Genomic DNA, 19,376 nt, shown 5'->3' on the forward strand with positions numbered 1-19,376 from the left:
CTGATCTGTAGGCAGAGAGAGCAAAACTGGTCTTACTGTGGGCTTTAGAAACCTCAAAGCCCACCCCCCAAGTGACACACTTTCTCCAACAAACCCATACCTCCTCATCCTTTTCAAATAGTGTCACTCCTGATGGCTAAACATTCACATATGGGCTTATGGAGGTACTCTTGTTCAAACCACTACACAGGGCTTTGGTTTAGTTTGCCTGCTATCTTTTTTTTTTTTTTTCCCCACAGCCTATCAAGATGTATATATACACAGGAAGATGCTTCCTAGACAGTGAATATGAATTTGACAGTCATTCTAGGAAATACTTTAAATTGCTCTGTATTTTTCTCATGGTCAGAATTTAATTTTATGAGGACTGTGCACATCACACACATACACTCAGGATTATCAGTACCTCCTTAGACGGATGCAGTGCCATCCAACCAAGTGGAGATAAATGTGCTTCATTCTGGATGGGGGCCACAGAACACATCACTGTGTCACAATTACGGGACTTTTCTTCCTTTTAAAGAAGTCGGTGGTGGTGGGGTGTATGTGTGCATGTGGAGGCCAACAGCTTCCGGTATCATTCCTCGGACTTTGTGCACCATTTTATTTTGAGATGGAGTGTCTTGGTTGGTTAGGCGTGGCTGGCTGGCTAGTGAGCTCCAGAAATCCACCTGCCTATGCCTCCCCAGCCCTGGGATCCTAAGCAGGTACCACCCATGCCAGCTTCGTCCATGGCTTTGGGGACGGAAGTCAGGGCCTCGAGCTTCAGTGGAAGAAGCTTTACTGCCTGACTTGTCTCCCAGCTCCTGAAACTAAGATTTTAGTTTTAAAACAGTGGGTTTCATAGTGCCATTTTCTTACATATGTGCCATTGTATATTGTTCTAAATCATTCCCAACCCCCACATTCCTCTCCAGTTCCTCTGTCCCCCTCTCAATGGTTTCTTCCCCCTAAGTAATGCCCTCTTGCTTTCATGTCATGTGCATTCCTTTTCCCTCTTCCCCACTCCCTTAACACATTTCATGTTTCATTTCCCCCATGGTCCCCTTCCTAGTTCCATGACCTTCACATACACTCCTCATAAATCTAGGTTTGATAGGAAAAAAATGTAGTATTTGTCTTTTTATGTTTGGCTTGTAACACTTAACAAAATGATTTTCAGTTCAATCCATTTTTCTGCAAATGTCATGATTTCATTCTCCTTTGCTACTGAATAAAATTCCACTGTGTATATGAATCATATTTTTATTGTCTAGTCATCGGTGATGGGCAGTATCTTAGTTAGGGTTACTGCACTGTGATTAAACACCATGACTATAAGCAACTTGGGAAGTAAGGCTTTATTTTGCTAGTACTTCCACATCACTGTTCATCATTGAAGGAAGTCAGGACAGGAACTCAAACAGAGCAGAGACCAGAAGACAGAAATGGAGGCTGAGGCCATGGATGAATGTGGTTTGCTGGCTTGCTCCTCATGGTTGGCTCAACCTTTCTCATAGCGCCCCGGACCACCATTCTAGGACTGGTACTAACCACAGTGGGCTGAGTCCTCCCACATCAATCATCAATCAAGAAAATGCCTCAACAGTGTGCCTGCGGGCCAATCTGGAGGAGCATTTTCTTAGTTGAGGTTCACTCTATTATGACTAGAGTTAGAGTGGATGTAGGTGAGCACGAGACTCATGCATGACCTGTTTCTCTCCCTTCTAGCCTTCCAGAATACTTTGTCGTGCCAAGTTCACTAGCAGACCAAGACCTGAAGATCTTTTCCCATTCCTTTGTTGGAAGAAGAATGCCAGTAAGTGACTTCTGTTGGGTGTCATTGATGCTGAGGTCCAGTTCCTCTCCAGTTAAGTGAGGATTCTGCTTGTCTTCTAGTTCTGGTGCTGGAGCCACTCTAACGGCAGTGCTCTTGTGCGGATGGCCCTCATCAAAGATGCGCTGCAACAGAGGAAGATTGACCAGAGGTAACTGAGATCAGTGTTTTTCTGAAAAGAAGCAATAAGCCTCTTCCTAAGTGGGAATAGTTGGTATCACCACATATTATATATAACAATTACCATTTTGAAAACACTGAATATAGAAAAATGATCTTTGTTTGATAAAGCATTTGTCTTTGACATTGAAAATACAATGATTTCCATTTTAGAAATTTCAGGATAAATTAAACTTCTTTCAATTTTCTGCATCTTGTTTAGGTCTATGAAGTCAGAGTAGCTTAGAAAATGGTTTTAATGGGTCTGTGCATACAAGTTCAGCAATGTGTATAAAGTCAGCAGTAACCTCCCTGTTACTAGGAGGAAGCTTCTCTTGCTTGCACTCATAGCTGTGTGTTTACAGTTGACCAGTTCTCAGTGCCCAGGATCCTCAGCTACTGCCCTTGTTCCTTGCTGGGGCTGCATCCTCCACGGCTGGTTCTCATGACTTCTCCTTTTGATCTGTATTCCTTTCTGCAGAAGGACACCAACGACTGGCTTTAGTAACCAGCACATTGATATCATCTCTAGTTAGCTTGATGTCTGCCATGTGGACACCTTTAAGGCCCTTTAAACTTTATGTCTAAAACTGAACTAAAGGATCTGCCCAGCATGTCTTCTGGCCAGATGCCTCTGTCTTTCTCCCATTTGTCCACTTAGTTTTCCAGAAACGTTATAAACCCACGTACTGCCACCCCCAGCTTCGCCCCATGTGTGTTACTGGTGCAGTCATTTTCTCTTTCTATGTTCCATTTCCTGGGCTCCAGCCGCCGGAAAATGACCTGGTCTTTTCACTCTCCCAACAGGGCTCTTCTCTCCTGGGTCACCTTCTTCATGATCCTCCACGAACACTCCTCACCCCACCACCTTGTCCTCTCTACCTCTTAGTTCTGAGGCACCTTACATTCCATATGCTTTATGTGCGATAGCCGTTTAATTACTGCCTGTCATCCTTTCTAGGCCCCATAGGCTGACACCATTGTATGATTATCCCAGGAAGTATAGAGTACTTTTGACTGTAAATGTCTGCTGTTGAAGAAATGGATGAAGGTTACTATGGATACTAAAGGATTTTGTCTTTACTAGGATCTGCAATGCCATAACTAAAAGTCACCCACAGAGAAGTGATGTTTACAAGTCAGATTTGGATAAGGTGTTGCCCAACATCCAAGAAATACAAGCGGCATTTGTAAAACTTAAGCAACTGTGTGTAAATGGTAATGACATTTTTATTTTTATTTTGTGCCTGTATCTATTTCTATCTATCTCTATCTATCTATCTATCTATCTATTTATCTATCTATGAATGGTAATAAAGAATTATGTTGGAACAATCAGGAAAAGTGATGTTCCTTAAAAATATAGAAGATACATCTAAGGAGAGACTCAGTCCCTAGAAAATGAAGTCTAAATTTCTCTTGGTTTTGGAGAGGTAAAAACCACACCTGTTAAATTCCCCCAAATCCTGAAGGCTATAGACTACCTTAAAGAAGCGTTTGCTCAGCAGACAGATGTAGCTGAGATCCCAGTGCATAAGCTGAACTGCAGGATGAGTGGCTCAGCTGAGCGGGGACTGTATGTGAGCCCTTAGAGTTCTGCCCCATAGACTCGGGGTTGCGCTTTACTCTGAGAAGATGTCTCATGGAAGCATCTTTGGAGTAGAAGGCCTGTGGAGCACTGGCTTTGTGGCAGGTCTTGGATGATGAGTAGGCCTTGTTATGGTAGGAGATCTTAGCAGTGTGTGGCCTTGAGTGGTTATGTGCACCCTGGGCAGGGCAGTGCTTGGTCCAGGGCTACATGCACACAGAGGTGACACTGGCAGCTGTGAAGGCGAAGAGACATGGGGAAGATGGGACCTGGGGCGGCAATGCTGTGACATGGGATCTAGTCCAGGCATTGCTTTCTGTGGAGCCAGGACTCACCAGTCCAGCTGTAGCTGGACTTACCAGGATTTCCTTGAAAATGCCAGACGGTAGAAGACAAGACTTGAGGGAATGCTGTCTTCTGCTTCAATATAGAACCGTAGCACGTCACCTTGGTGCAGTGGCCCATGTCTATGACTTCAGCATTTGAGAAGGTGAAGAAAGGAGACCCAGAGTTTTGAGTCCAGGCTAGGCTTCATGGCAAGGCACTGTCTTCAAAAAACAAAAAAACAAGAATCATAAGCATGTCTTCCTAGTGCTGACTTCAGTAAAAGTGTGTGCTATTTCCTCAAAGCTAATTGTTTAATGTTTTTGGGATATTGCTTAACTCTGATGTTGACTGTATAAAGCTAAGTTTAACAGTATTGTTATATGTAATGCAGAGCCTTTTGAAGAAACGGAAGAGAAATGGTTGTCTTCACTGGAAAGTACTCGGTGGTTAGAGTACGTCAGGTTTGTCGACTTTTCTTTTTTACTTTTTATTTTGAAATAATTACAGGCTCACATGAAGTAAAAGATAGTAGAGGTAGCCACGTGCCCTTCACCTAGCATCCCTCAGGGTTATCTTATCTAGCTGGAGGGCAGCATCCAGCCTGACCACCAATGTTGCTATCATCTGTAGATTTCATTAGTGCCCACCCTTCAGCCTTCTCCCCAGTCTTCCCCTGATCCCTGCCCTCTGACAACCACTACTTCATCCTTGCCTCTAAAGCCTTGTTTCCTGAACATTATGTAAATCAGCCTGTTTTGTAATATATGGTTGGTGAATTTCCCTGATACTATTCCCTAAAGAATCATCCTGTTAATACCAGAGAGCGCCATAAAAATAAAAGTGTAGTGTGTGTATAGACAGGATAATGAGCTTTGCTTGATTTTAAGCACTTTTAAAATATATTTATGCAGGTGGACAAGACGTCACAGCAGGCAAAGGCATGTGTATATGGTAGAAGCTTGATATCTAACAGTGTTTTTTCCTTCTTTCTCTTCAGGGCTTTCCTTAAACACTCAGCAGAACTTGTATACATTCTTGAAAGCCAGCGTCTCTCTGTAGTCCTGCAAGGTAATTAAAATCATTCCTGAGAATACTACAGGAGTCCACTGTGGCTCCTGGCTGTTCACATTACCATAAGTCTTAGCTGTCTCTTCTGTCACAGTGCTGCCGTACCACCCGGCACACTGCAGATTGTGACTGTGTCCTGTCATGCTGGACTCTCCCACTTAGTACGTCTTTCCTCTTTTCTGGGAGAATGGGTCCCCATCCCTGACCTGACTGATATTCAATGCTAATTTGGACAAGGTATCCTCTCTAATCTTGCTATTTCTTATTCACATTAAATTGTGAACCTAAGGAAATAATTAGAAATGAAGAATTCAAATGAAATAGACAATGATTTTTCTCCTCTTTACAACTGAGTGCTCTCATCTTATTGGGAATGAGCCCGGTCTCTCCATGCACATAGGCTTTGGGAGTACTGAGCCTGCTTCACTAACACTTTAGTGTGGTTTAACCCATTAGTTGGGGTATGATGCATATTGAGCATACTGGTAACTCAGTAAATAGAAAGCCTCGGTATTTTGTTTGTGACTGTGGCCGCACAAATGCAGTGCCACCCAGGAGATCTGAGGAAAACCCTGAATGGTGGTTTTTGCCTTTCACTTTGGACAGGGCTTCTTTTGTTCATTGCTATGCACCGAAGGCTAACTGGCCTGCAGGCTTCCAACCCTGCTGCTTCTGACTCATCTCTCAGTAGGGGAGCACAGGAATTACAGATGCCTGTCCTACCACTCTATCTGGCTTTTACATGGGTCCTAAGTACAAACTCACATCGTTCTGTCAGTGATAGAAATTTTCATCATTCCAAAGGTTGTTTTGTTTTAAGAGGTGATGGGAACAGTTGAGACAAGATTTCACTATATAATCTTGACTGGTTTGAAACTTGCTGTGTAAGGCTAGGCTGGTCTTGAACTCACAGAGATCTGCCTGTGTCTTAGCACCAAATCAGTAGGCTACTTTCTGTCTCTGTAGATATGCCTTTTCTAGATAGCTTATATAACTGGAAACACACTGTATGTGGTCTTTTGTCTCTGGCTTTATTTATCTAACAAGTATTTATGATTTTCATTCATGTCATATATATGAGTGATTTTTTTTTAAATTGATCCCATTGTTTGTAAATCAGTTTATGTATTTCCCTGTTGGTGGGCATTAGGTTGTTTCTATATGGGGACCATTACAGAGTGTGCTGTGTGGAATAACCACACAGTGTGTTTGGGATAGTTTTATGCTGGTGAGTTATGTAGCATGTTCACCTTGTTAAGAAACAGGCAAACTATGTTCTAAAGTGGCTCAGTAATTGCAGTTGGGGATCACAGTTTGTGCACCAAGTCAGGTCTGGTCACTCATCCTCAGTGAGCCAGTAAAGGGTCAGATTAAAAGTGGAAAGTCTCACAGCACTTGGGAGGCAGAGGCAGGCAGATTTCTGAGTTCGAGACCAGCCTGGTCTACAAAGTGAGTTCCAGGGCTATACAGAGAAACCCTGTCTTGAAAAACAAAACAAAACAACAACAACAACAACAAAAAAGTGGAAAGAATTTCTGAGTTCAAGGCCAGCCTGGTCTACAAAGTGAGTTCCAGGACAGCCAGGACTACACAGAGAAACTCTGTCTCGAAAAACAAACAAACAAACAAACAAACAAAAAACAAGACAAAACAAAACAAAAACAAAAAAGTGGAAAGTCTGGAAAGGACTTATTCAGTGTGACCATATTGGGAAGAGGGACAGAGATCCAGCAAAAATCCCTCAAGTCCATTGGACTGAGTCCCGAGGTGAGATAGTGTTTAAACAGGGCGTGCACAGCTAAGCCGTCCAGTCAAGGTGTGCTCCCACCCAGCACTGACCAGCACTGTCTGAGCCTCAGTCTCATCCTGTACAGTGTCTGACAAGTTGTTAGTACTCTGTGAAGTCTCTCCCTGGGAAACAAGCTCACCCTCTGACTAGCACCTTTTCCTCCCCGGTACAAGATTCCTGGGGAATCTCCATTTTTCTGGGGTCTGATACTCCGATCTAGAGACACAAGTGTCTCTTTAGACTATCTTCACCTGCCAGACTAGTTACAGCTGGCCCACATTTTCCTTCTCAGTGTGGATGAGGATGCCGGCGTCCACACCCTTACAACTCTGTTGGCTAGCGTGCCCCGCTCAGGCACAGGTGAAGTGGTGCTCATCAGTGTGCTTTTCCTTTCGTTTCTCTATGGTGTTTCACCTGCTGTTGAGTTCTAAGACTTAGGTATGCATTCTGGATACACTCTCTTTTAATCCTACATGATCCACGAGCATTTTCTCCTACAGTATCCTGTCTGTTCATTCTTTTGTCTTTTGAAACACTAATTTAATTTTTTTGAAGTATAATATTTCCAGTTTTAATGGATCATATTTTTCTTTATCATATTTAAGAACTATTTGCCCAACTCAAGGTCACAGAGGGACATTTCCTTATGTTTTATTTTATAGAATGTTTATAGTTTTAGCTCTTAGAATTTAGTCCTTTGATCCATTTTGAATGAATGTGTGTGTGTGTGTGACAGAGAGAAAGATAAGAGACAGAGAGAGAAGGTAAGAGGTTGAATTATCTCTTTTATGTGGATATTATGTGGGTCATTTGTTGAAAAGACTTTTTTTAAAGGTTTATTTATTTATTTATTCATATGTAAGTACACTGTAACTGTCTTCAGACACTTTTTCTCTCCAGCCCTGCTTGCTCCAGCCCTGCATACTCTGGCCCAATGATTTATTTATTTATTTATTGTATGTAAGAACACTTTAGCTGTCTTCAGACACCCCAGAAGAGGGCATCAGATCTCATTATGTGAGCCACCACGTGGTTGCTGGGATTTGAAATCAGGACCTTTGGAGGAGCAGTCAGTGCTCTTAACTGCTGAGTCATCTCTCCAGCTCCTTGAAAAGACTTTTATTTCTCCATTAAATTGCCTTGTTTTAATGAAAATCACTGAATGTAAATGGCAAAGTTTATTTTTAACTATTTTACTCCGTTGAGCTATGTCAGTTCTTTATGCTACTACCACATTATCTTGAGTGCCATAGTTGTTCAGCAAGCTTTAAAGTTGAGACATTTAACTACACAACATTGTCTTTGGAACTGTTCCAACTACTCTGGGTTATTTATATTTCCATGTAATTTCTAGTGTTTAAAAAAAGGCCCACTGGAGTGTGTAAATGACTATGTCGGTTATAGATGAGTTTAGAGAGGATATGTCTAGGAGTCCTCCAAACTGTGAAGGGAATGCCTCCCCATTTACTCTGATCTTCCTTCATTTGTTAGCAGTGGTTGCAGGTTTTACTGCACAAGGTTTAGGCAGAGTGTATTAAATCTCTTGAGTATCCTTAAGGTATTCTGACGTCTCTGTGATTACAGTGTTTTCTTAACTGCAGCTTCAGGTTTACTCTATACTCATGATTTTACAGAGAGAGTTCTTGTAAGCTTACTCTTTTATTTTGGTAGTTATTTTCTGGACTCCTTAAACATTTTTTCTTGTATATGTGTGGTATATTATGTGCATGTTCATGTGTGTAGAGGCCAGAGATCAACATTAAATGTCATTGTCCATCACTCTCCGCCTCCTTTTTTGACAGTGTCCTTCATTGAACCTGGAGCTCATATATTTGGTTAGCCTGGTTAGCCAGTGAGCTCCAGGGATCCAGCTGTTCCTTCCTACCCAGCACTGGGCTCCCAGGCGCTCACTCAGCTTTGTATGTGGGTGCTGTGGATCTGATGCAAGTCCTCCTCCATGCGTGGCGAGCACTTTACTCGCTGGGCCATCCCTCTCTTCCCCATCCTTGATCTTTAACGTACAGTGATTGCAGTTAATGACAAGTACGGTTTTTAAATCTCTTTAATACTTTTGCCCTTTATTCCTTTTCCTTTGTCTAATTGTTCTGACTCAGCCTCTGGTACAGCATGCTGTAGAAAGTATTGATGGCAGAGATATTTGTTTCATTTCTGATTTCAGGGGGAAAGCATTCAGTCTTCAACCATTATGCATGGTGTATTAGTTGTAGGGGTTGGGAGAAGCCTCTGATATGCTTTCCTTTAATTCCTAGTTTGCTAGGAGCTTTTTTTTTTTTTATAAATTAAGAATAAATATAGAAGTAAATTAGATGGTAGTTTGCCTCTAGATAATATTATTACATTTATTTTATAATTATACTATTTTTTTGTCAAATGCTAAAGCAATTTTGCTTTCTAGGGAAAAATTCCAGGATTTTTCACAATAATTTGTCATTAATATTTTATTAATGAGTATGACATTTGTATTTGCAAAGGCTGTCAGTTGATAGTTTTCTCATCATTTTACCTGGTTTTGATGTGAAGGTAATTCTAAACTCATTTAAAAGGACAATAGCTGCATGACAAGGTGCACAACTGATATTAGCACTGGGGACATAGATATAGGAGGTTCATTGCCACCCTTGGCTTTATTGCAAATCTGAGGCCTGTACTGACACCTTGTCTCAAAAAAACAAAGATCTGCGAAGAAACGGAAACTAGCTGTAAAGGGCAGGAAGGAAGTGCTTGCTACCTTTTCACGTGATGGAGACAGTTCCACCCCATCATTCACTTCTGAGTCACGGCACGTGAAGGACATTCTCTCTGGAGAGGCAGTGTGTGGCTTGTAGTCTTTTGTTTGTTTGTTTCTCTGTATAACCCTCGCTGTCCTGGAACCGCTTTGTAGACCAGACTGGCCTCAAACTCATAGGAGTCCACCTGCCTCTGCCTCTTGAGAGCTGGGATTAAAAACGTGCACCAGCACTGCTCAGTGGAAGACAGTGTTTTATTTACTATCCTTGACAAAACAAAAGCAGAATGCATCCTAGAAATACATTCTACCCTAAACTATGAGAAGTAAAAGATGTGAGCACTGCTCTGCCTGCCATTGGACCCTTTCCCTCCTACTGGGTGGCCTCGTCCAGCCTTCGCGTGAGGAGAGATGCCTCATCTTCTTGCAACTTGATATGAAATGTTTGGTGGATATCCCATGCTCTTTTCTAAAAGGAAAGGAAGAGTGGATGGAGGAAGGAGGGGTGGCCAGGACAGGAGAACGGAGGGAAAACTGTTTGGGATATATTACATGAGAGAAAAATAAACAAGAAAAAAATGTGAGCAGTGAACTGCTGTTATCTGCCAGTAGTGACATATGAGAGTCCATTTGCTACTGAGCCCCACAGTCAGTGCATCAGGGTGGAATGGCATCTTCAGTGTGGTGCAGTGAATTAGGATAAAGATTGTGTTTAGTTTTTACTTACTGATGACTTGCTCTGATACTTCTCTTGGTTCATATAGATCTCCAATAAAAATAGAACATGACATGTAAAAAATAAGTTTATTATATTTGAGAGCTGCTGGAATCCATTAAATTTTCTTACATAGACTATTTTGAAGGCAATTTAAAGTATAGAATGTTGAATTACCTAACTTACATTCAGGATTTCTCTTGGTCATCATTTTCTTTCCATTTTATTGACAGAGGAGGAAGGCAGAGACTTGAGTTGTCTGGTGGCTTCTCTCATTCAAGTGATGATGGATCCATACTTCAGGACAATTACTGGATTTCAGAGTCTGGTACAGAAGGAGTGGGTCATGGCAGGCTATCAGTTCCTAGACAGATGCAACCACTTGAAGAGGTCAGAGAAAGAGGTAACTAGTCCTGTTGCTTTCCTAGCACTTTTCAAAAGTATGTTTATTTGTGTGTGCGTGTGTGTGTGTGTGTGTGTGTGTGTGTGTGTGTGTGTGATGATTAGTGTTATGAAATATAGTGTGGCAAGGGGATATGTCGGGCCCATGCTAAGGTATGCCCTGAGGAATTACACTATTGGGAGAAGGAAGGGAGAGTGAGGACCTAGAGAAGGGGTAGAGGCAGACAGATGATAGCAGAGCCATAAGGGCAGAGAAGAGGATGGGGCACAGAGGACAGAAAGTGGGGAGGGGAGAGAGAAAAACTGGGTACAGAGAGATTGGGGGCTGGAGTGCCTGGCAATCCCTTTATGGGAAGCCAGCCACCTGGTGGTGGTGGTTGGTGATGTCAGCCCTGGGAGGAGCCTAGTGGAAGCACCTCTATAATCTGACAATTAGGGCATGCCAGGACATGCCTGTGGAGGTCGGAGGACAACTTTAAGAACTCAGTTCTCATTCTTCATGAGATTTTTGGGGTCAAAATCAAGTCTTCATGTTCATGTGGTAAGTGCAGTTACACTGAGCCATTTCATAGACCCCCCCCCAAACTAGCACCTTTCAAATATGTATGAGATAAAATTTTACCATTGTGAAAATGACAAGGGCCTCTTTAATTTTTCAGTATTGATTTAACACATTGTAGCTTTGTTAAAGCCTAACTAATAGATTAGAATCCACATTGATGTAGAAGATTACCTTAGACACAAAGATGACCCCCTATCCTCTGCATCTTAGAGAATAGAGCCAACAACTTCTCTTCAAGCCAGTTGCTTGTAGGGTGTGTTGCAGTTTGTTTCCTCATCCCTGCACCTTAAACACATGGTCAAGTGGCTACCAAGCTGCACTGCAGCCCAGTTGTCAGAAAGTCAAACCTAGTGTGTCTGCACCATGGTGAGTATTTCAGCTGAAAGAACACATGGTCAGTGTCCCACTCAGTCCTATGTAGAAGCACAGAAAACAGGAGAAAGCAGAGCAGCAGGGCCATCCACTGTGTAAGTCCACAGTAACTGAGCGGATGATAATGACTTCAAAAGAATGATTATAAGGATGATCAGTGGAACCAAGGAGAGGGCTGAAGGCCAGAATGTATTGGAAGAGAGTACAGATGAACAGCTAGATGTAACAACAACAGCAACAAAGACAACTCAGGATATGAAAGAGGAATGCAAGTGTCTCCAAAAAAAATTGAATTTTAGAAAATGAAACAATAAATTGAATAAACTTTGTTGGAAGCCTCGCCAATATCAAGTATCAAGTGAAAACAGATTACCAGGATGTGAAATTGTAATAGATGAATGAATTGAAACATTCAAACAGTAAGTTTTTAAAAGCAGGCATAGTACATGCAGTATTTTTGGAATATAATTTAAAACAACCAAACAGTTTAAAAGCTGGACATGGTAGTGCATGCCATAGAGACAGAGGCAGATATCTCTGAGTTCAAGGCCAGCCTGGTCTACAGAGTGAGTTACAGAACAGCCAGGGCTACACAGAGAAACCCTGTCTTGAAACCCCAGTCTTAAAAAACCAACTAACCAACCAACCAAACAAAACAACTTAAGAGTCATGGACATAGAAGAATGAAGAGAGATATGAGCCAGAGACTACTGAGTAAAATAATAGCAGAAAACCTCCCAAATTGGGAGATGGACATCCAGATATTGGGGATTTTAGAATCTCAAGTACTTATGACTAAAAAGGGACCCCCCCAGCTATCACAATACAGCTTTAAAGAGTGTGTGTGTGTGTGTGTGTGTGTGTGTGTGTGTGTGTGTGTGTGTGTGCAGTGCCTATGGCAGCCAGGAAAGGGCATTAGATCTAGACTCTCCTAGAACTGGAGTTAGAGGTCCCTGTGAAATCACCTGACATTGGTACAGGGCATTAAATGTGGGTCCTCTACTAGAATAGTGTTTGCTTCTTTGTTTCTGTGATAAATACCATAAACAAAAGCAATTTGGGGAGGAAAGGGTCTGTTTCCCCTCACACTTCTAGAGGACGGTTGGTCACTGAGAGAAGTCAAGGTAGGAACTATGGAGGAATGTTGCCTATTGGCTTGCTTCCCACGGTTTGCTCAGCTTGTTTTCTTATATAACACAGGATGGGATAGGACTGGCCGACGGGTGGGATTGTCCACAGAGGGCTGAGCTCTCTTATAATGACAGTTAATTTCAAAATGCTCTGCAGACACCCCCACAGGCCAGTCTAATGGAGGCAGTTTCTGAATTGAGGTTCTCTTCTCCCAGGCTGACAGAAACTAACCAGCAAATGCAGCAAGTGCTTTTAATCCCTGGATCAGCTCTAGCCCCACAGTAATATAGTTTCTAATATTAAGGGTATAGGAAAATAAAAGACTCTTGAAGATTGCAGGACAGAAATGTCAAGTTACATAGAAAAGCAAGCCCATTGTAATAGCAGTGGATTTCTAAGCAGAAACTCAAATACGCCCCCCAAAACAAACAAAACTATAAACCCAGGTTATTGATACCAGCAAAGTTATGCTTCATAATCAAAAGAGAAATAAAGACCTTTCATCATAAGCTTAATTAGCTAAGTTAATTAAAATCCGTTAAGGAGTCTCTGCAAAGGGCACTGAAAGGAATCCTAGACACTGAGGAGGACGAGAAAACAACCAGGAAACAATACGTCTCACTAGAGGATTTGATAAGCAGATAAGACTGAATCCAGAATTATAACAAATGACAGGAGCCAGTTCATATTTATGAACAGTAACTCTAACGTTTTAACATTTCAAGTCTCTAACTGAAAGCCACAAACTGTCAGAGTGTTAGATTAAAAACCAAGACCCAAGTATTTACTAGCTGCAGTAAATATACCTCACAGGCAGTAAAAGGATAGAAAAAGATGCTTCAAGCAAATCAAGCCTGTAAGGAAGCAGAACTAGCCATGTTCACAACCAACACAGCAGACTCCAACATTAGTTATGAGACTTCACGAAATGAACGATTCATCAAAACATTTAACAGTTATACACATGCACGCATCAGATTCTGGAGTTACACAAAGCCAACATTACTGGACATAAGTGCTGACCCCAATACAACAATTATGGATGGCATAACCCTTTGTTACAGCATGAATATAAAAATGGACCTTTTAGGTTTATATGTTTGAACTCTTGGTCCCTGAACAACAGGTTGTTTTCTTAATTTTTTATGGAACCTTTATGAGGTAGATCCTCACTTAAAAGGTGAGTCACTAGGGTGGGCCTTGAGGTTTTTAACCTGACTACCTCCTGGTCCATGGGATAAACCACTGCCCAGCTTGTACTGAAGAGCCAGCCACCGGGTGGCATCTTCCGTACCATAATGCATTTTATTCCTTCAAACCACCAACCCAAATCAGTCACCTGTAGGTTGCCTCCTTGTCAGGTATTTGTCATAGCAATGGGAAAATAAAGAAACAGAAATTTGTTAGCAATCAGTGGAGCCACTGCTTGGCACTACCTGACTAAAGTTTTAGGCCTTCAGAGCTGGTGCTGTGGGGATGTTGAAGCACTTGGAGGTTCAATATGACAGCCCTAGAACTCTCTAGACACCTGATGGGCCGTTCTGGTGAGTGGGAAAGACAAGAGTGTGGAAACATGGAGAGTGAAGGCCATGCTCAGGGCTTCAAAGGGCAACAAGGACTAGCAGCCGTTCATGTCTGTCAGACAGTCTAGCAGTGCTATCCTCGGGTCCTAAGCCTTGAATAAGACAGAGCGCACAAGAGATGGGCTATTTTGTTTGGAAAAAAATTTCAGAGTACCTGGCTGGCATATAGCAGCCAGGAAAGTGCTTTCCTAGGTTCATTGGCAAGGTACTCAGTACTAGCACCAAAATACTCAATCTGCAACTGTGGACCAAGGGATTCAAGCAACACCTTGAGCAGTCAGTGAACCTGTTATCGTCCACGTGGTCATGGTTTTGTAGGCAAGCAAAGTGCAACAGTGGGAATGGGCTGTTAGATGGGGGTTTGCACCAATTTCAATAAAACCATGTAATGGGGATGGCTTTCCTGTGTGGACACCTAGGCGTGCTATACCTGAAGCTGTGAAGGTGATACCTAAGTTGTAGTGGGTTCCCCAAGATACTGGAGATGCCAACAAGCTGCAGGCATTGAATGGAACTGACCCAAGAGAGGTCGTGTGTATCAAAGGCACTGGAGCTGGAGGCTGGGCTACAGAAGCCCATCTGAGAACATGTGATCTGTCACATGTTCCAAGTGCCAGGCAAGGTTTCAGCCTTGCTTTGGTACAGCCTTATCTTGTCTTTTGTTGTTGTTTTTCTTTTGTGTGTTTTTTTTTTTTTTGGTTTTTTTTTTTTGTTTGTTTGTTTTTGCTTTGCTCCATCCCTGCCTTTTGAGTGGGAATGTTTACTCTGTATTAGCTGTCTATGTTGGAGGTAACTTACTGTTTAATTTTATAGGGGATCACCAATAAAAGTTTACTTTGAGCCTCAGAAGAGACTGGGATTTAACCTTTCAAATAATGTTAGAGCTGTAAGACAAGGGGACTTAGGGAGATGAACGACATGCATTTTGCATTGAGCTGGCCAGGAACCTATGGGGCCATTGGCACGGTGTTGAAGTTTGAAAGTGAGTGTTTCCCATAGACTCATGTATTTGCACACTTGGTCCAACTGTCCTGCTGTTTTGGAAGGATCCTCACTATAGAAAGTGACTTGCAGTGTTGGACTTTGTGGTTCATAGCCTGGTACTGCTTCCTGTCTGCTCCCTGCTCCTTGTAGATATGTGCTAGCAGCTGCTGCAGCTGTCACTCCTACCTGCTACCCTGCTTTCCACTATGCAGGAGACACCTTCAGACTGTGAGCCAGAATAACCCTTTCCTTCTGTGACTGCTTCTTGCCAGGCGTTTGAGTCCAGCCATGAGAAAAGCAGCTAACACCTCCCAGATTTATAGGTCATTGAGAAGAATACAAGCAAAACCATCACAATTAAGCTGCATTGCAGATCATATATTGACATCTACAGAGTATTCTACCTAACAGCTATACGATACACATTTTTCTTAGTAGCTCATGGAACTTTCTCCAAAATAGATCCTACTTTAGGACATAGGATGATTAGCAAAAATAGAAGAAGCATTGCTAGAGGTACAACAATACCTCATCTCTAGTCTTACTGTAGAGCAAAGCTAACAAAACCAGCATATGGCTAGCATAAAGGGAAAGAAAAGGAGAGGAAACAAAAGAAAAGATAAGACAAGAAAAGACAAGAAAGTAATACTGAACTAAGAGATAAGTGCATGCAGTTGCAGCTATGTGATGTTCAGAAGTACGGAAAATACACATTGAAGATAGTCTCTTTAATAAGTGGATGCGGGGCAAACAGATTATCCACATTCAGAAGACTGGAACTTGATTCCTTCCTCTCCCTGTTAAAAAATCAATTCAGAATGAATTAGAGACCTTTAATATAAGACATAAGCATCGAAGCCACTAGCGGAAAGCAGAGAGGAAGTGCGGGCATAGGCAAACAGCCAGTGCTGTTCAGATGAGTGCTCGCAGGAATGTAAACTAGTGCAATCCCCACGGGAATCAGTATGGAGGTTCCTAAAAATCGAAACCAGGAGCTACCCTATGATCCAGCTGTGTCACTCCTTGCCATATACAAAGAGGGTCAAAGTAGTAGCTTTCTTAGTAGCTCATGGAACAACGATACTGTCCACGTTTACTGTGGCATCATCCCAACTTAGTGGGTAAGAAAATCCAGCATATGTATGTATACAAGACATGGTACTGCACCATGAAAAGAAGGAGCGGTGAGGGAACTGGAAATCATGATGGTAAAGCAGAATAAGCCAGGTTTGGGAAGACACATAGCACATGTTCTCTTAAGTAGGAGGACTGCTGGGGAATAGGGAGGGGATAATGTGTAAGAGGGCAGGTGGTAACAATCCAAGGCACCTCACACATGTATGGAAACGCCATTATGCAGGCCCCTATTGTATACAGTTAGATGCTAAGAGTAACCCAACTAACTAAAATCATCTTTGGTGTCTCATTTCTGGAAATGAGATTTTGAGAGAAACATCTTTCTAACACCTGTGTGGCTTCCTGGGCTCCCTGTTTGGCTGCAGAAGGCCAGGCAGCCAGGTTGGAAAGCACCATGGACAGGTGGCAGTGCATCCAAGTGAGGCCCAGCAGCTGCTTCCCAAGGGACTCCATATGGCCTAGGGCTGATGCCAAACTCTATAATCTTGGGGGAGTTCCTGGATGGTGAGCATGCAGATCAACCACAAGTTACAGAGTTTAGCTGAGTGCTTTGTGTTGTTGTGTAGGACCGCTTACAGGATGTCTGAACCTGTTTGCTTTCTTGCTTCTGCACATGCCTGCACACTTGTTTGTTTGGTCTTACCACACTTGCCAAGCACAGCTCCTTTTTTTTTTTTTTTTTTTTTTTAAATTAAATGTGTGTCTTGACACAGATAGGCTTAATCTGTTCAGGTGGTCTTAGGTCAGCTCTGCCAACTGTTTGAGGCTTAGATTTTTTTTTGTTATTCTCTGTACCCGCAGTAAATCTGGGAGTAAACATGACAACCAGAGAGCAGCATTAAGTAACCCCTTTGTCTGTCTGTTCTTGCCAGTCTCCTTTATTCTTGCTGTTCTTGGATACCACATGGCAGCTGCTCGAGCAGTACCCAGCTGCCTTCGAGTTCTCCGAGACGTACTTAGCAGTGCTGTGTGACAGCACCCGGATCTCGCTGTTCGGCACCTTCCTCTTCAACTCTCCTCATCAGCGGGTGAAGCAGAGCACAGTAAGTGACATGCTGGCTGTAGCTGCTGTCTGTGTGTACGCATGCATACCTTTTGTGTGTAGCATACGTGTATGCATGTATTCACGTGTACGTGCAGCTGTACGTGCATGAGAAGCTTGGAAGTTGATTGTGGTGTCTTCCTTAGCCTCTTTCCACTCTGTTTTCTTGAGGCAAGTCTTATAAAATCTGGAGCTTCCAGTTTTGTCTTATCTAGTTAGCCAACTTGCCACGGGAAGTCTCTCCATCTCCTGGGTTTGAGGATCACCGTTGCCACCAGACCTGCCCTATGCTTACATGGGTTCTGGGATCCAAACCATCATGCTTGCACCACCGGTGCTGTGTCTACAGAGCCAGCTCTCCAGTGCCCCTCCCCACTTTACAACTTCAAAATATAACTGAAGTACAGTTAACTGACATGCTTAATATGTATAATCTAAACTTACCTTTCAAAATTTTCAGAATACATTAAAGAATCTAATAAGTTTATTTTTATTAACGACCATTTGATTTTTGTCTATAAATTGCTCATAATCAATGTGTTTAAAGATATCAATTAGTTTAATCACTTTAAATACACTTTTGGATTTCTTTGGTGGAACATCAAACACAGGGCCTTGTACATGCCACTGACCTACAGCCCTAGCTCAGTGCCTCCCCACTGACATCTTTTATTGTTTCTTGCAATACTGAGACAATGTCTGGCAGTTACTCAGCAGGCCATCCCTCAGCCTTAGCCTCCTGCATAGCTGGGCTCACAGTCCTGAGTACTTCACTTGTACTTTTGGGGTTACTCCTTGCACATCAGAGCTGTTGATCAATAATTAAAAACATTTATTTCCTTATAGGTCAGCAGAATAAAAGTTGTATTTCATCTATTTCTTAAGAAGTTGTAGAATAGGTAGTTTAGACACAATGTTAGACTGAAGTTCTCTGCAAACACTATTACACTCCAGAGTACTTCAGGTCACATGGCAGCCACTGTGGGTGGGATCGCATCTGTAGGACAGTTCATAGAGCTAGAGGACGAAGATGGAGGACTAAGAATATGGAGCCATACTGGAGACTCCCCTCCCTACTACTGGTGAGAGTGTTCTTGGTTTGTCTCATCCCGTGTGAACCCACAGTGGGAAGAGCTCAGAATGCTGCAGTAGCTGGGGTAGGGGAGCGGAAGGGTAGCTTCTGTAGCTTGAGGGAAACTAAGCAGGAGCCATCCATTTCTCTGGCCTTCAGCTTCAGCTTTGAGATCCCAGTCTAGGCAGCAGAGCCTCCGAGTACAAATTCTTAATTCTATCCCCATCTAGAAAATGCTAGGTCCATGCTTCTCTCAGAAATAGGCCTATACGCCCAGCTCCACACCTGCCATGTGGCCATCAAGTGCCTCTGGCCTCATTGTGTATAGTGGCATTGCCAACTGTGATGCATTCACATGTCCAGGTATGAGAGACAGAGAGCACAGCCAGCCTGCTTTGCCTGGGAACGAGGAGCATCCTAGAAAAGACTGGGCCTGAGCCTTGATCAAGGAGAGAGCAAATATTGGGGGTAGGTAGGGTGGGTAAAAGGCCTTGTCTCACACTCATGCGAATGCCCCTGGAACATAGAGGCAGCCATACTGCCCAGCACTGTGGCTTTGGGGAACCCAAAAATCAAGAGAAACTCTTGTTTCTGTGTTAGAGAGTTTTTAGATTGATCGGTTTGAGAAGGAAATTTTGTGAAATTTATTCTGTCTTCCTAGAAAGATTTAACATTTCCTAATGTAAAACTGGGACCCAAATGCTTCTGAGGTATAGAAAACTTACTGTATCCCTAAGTTAAATGGGCTCCCAGTTGTGCGCCTGCATTCTTACCGCCTCATGATGTGTGTGCCTTCATTACTGGGAACTTAATTCTTCCAGGCTTTTCCTGCTGCCCTCAGCAGCCATCTCTCTCCCTCTCCCCCTCCCTCTTCTCTTCCCCC

At 42.7% G+C, this 19,376-nt stretch overlaps 1 protein-coding gene across 1 annotated transcript in view; it reads left to right on the top strand.

Moving 5' to 3' along the window:
• Mtmr10 (myotubularin related protein 10) overlaps positions 1-19,376 on the top strand; it is a 53,439-nt gene that overhangs the window by 28,852 nt on the left and 5,211 nt on the right. Inside the window, exons 8-14 of the mRNA XM_021167676.2 lie at positions 1,711-1,798; positions 1,879-1,967; positions 3,063-3,193; positions 4,282-4,351; positions 4,888-4,958; positions 10,442-10,611; positions 17,252-17,422. Of these exons, the coding sequence (XP_021023335.1) occupies positions 1,711-1,798; positions 1,879-1,967; positions 3,063-3,193; positions 4,282-4,351; positions 4,888-4,958; positions 10,442-10,611; positions 17,252-17,422 (790 nt within the window). The remainder of the gene's footprint in view (positions 1-1,710; positions 1,799-1,878; positions 1,968-3,062; positions 3,194-4,281; positions 4,352-4,887; positions 4,959-10,441; positions 10,612-17,251; positions 17,423-19,376) is intronic.

Source organism: Mus caroli, chromosome 7 (genome assembly GCF_900094665.2).
Source record: "Mus caroli chromosome 7, CAROLI_EIJ_v1.1, whole genome shotgun sequence".
Taxonomy (NCBI): domain Eukaryota; kingdom Metazoa; phylum Chordata; class Mammalia; order Rodentia; family Muridae; genus Mus; species Mus caroli.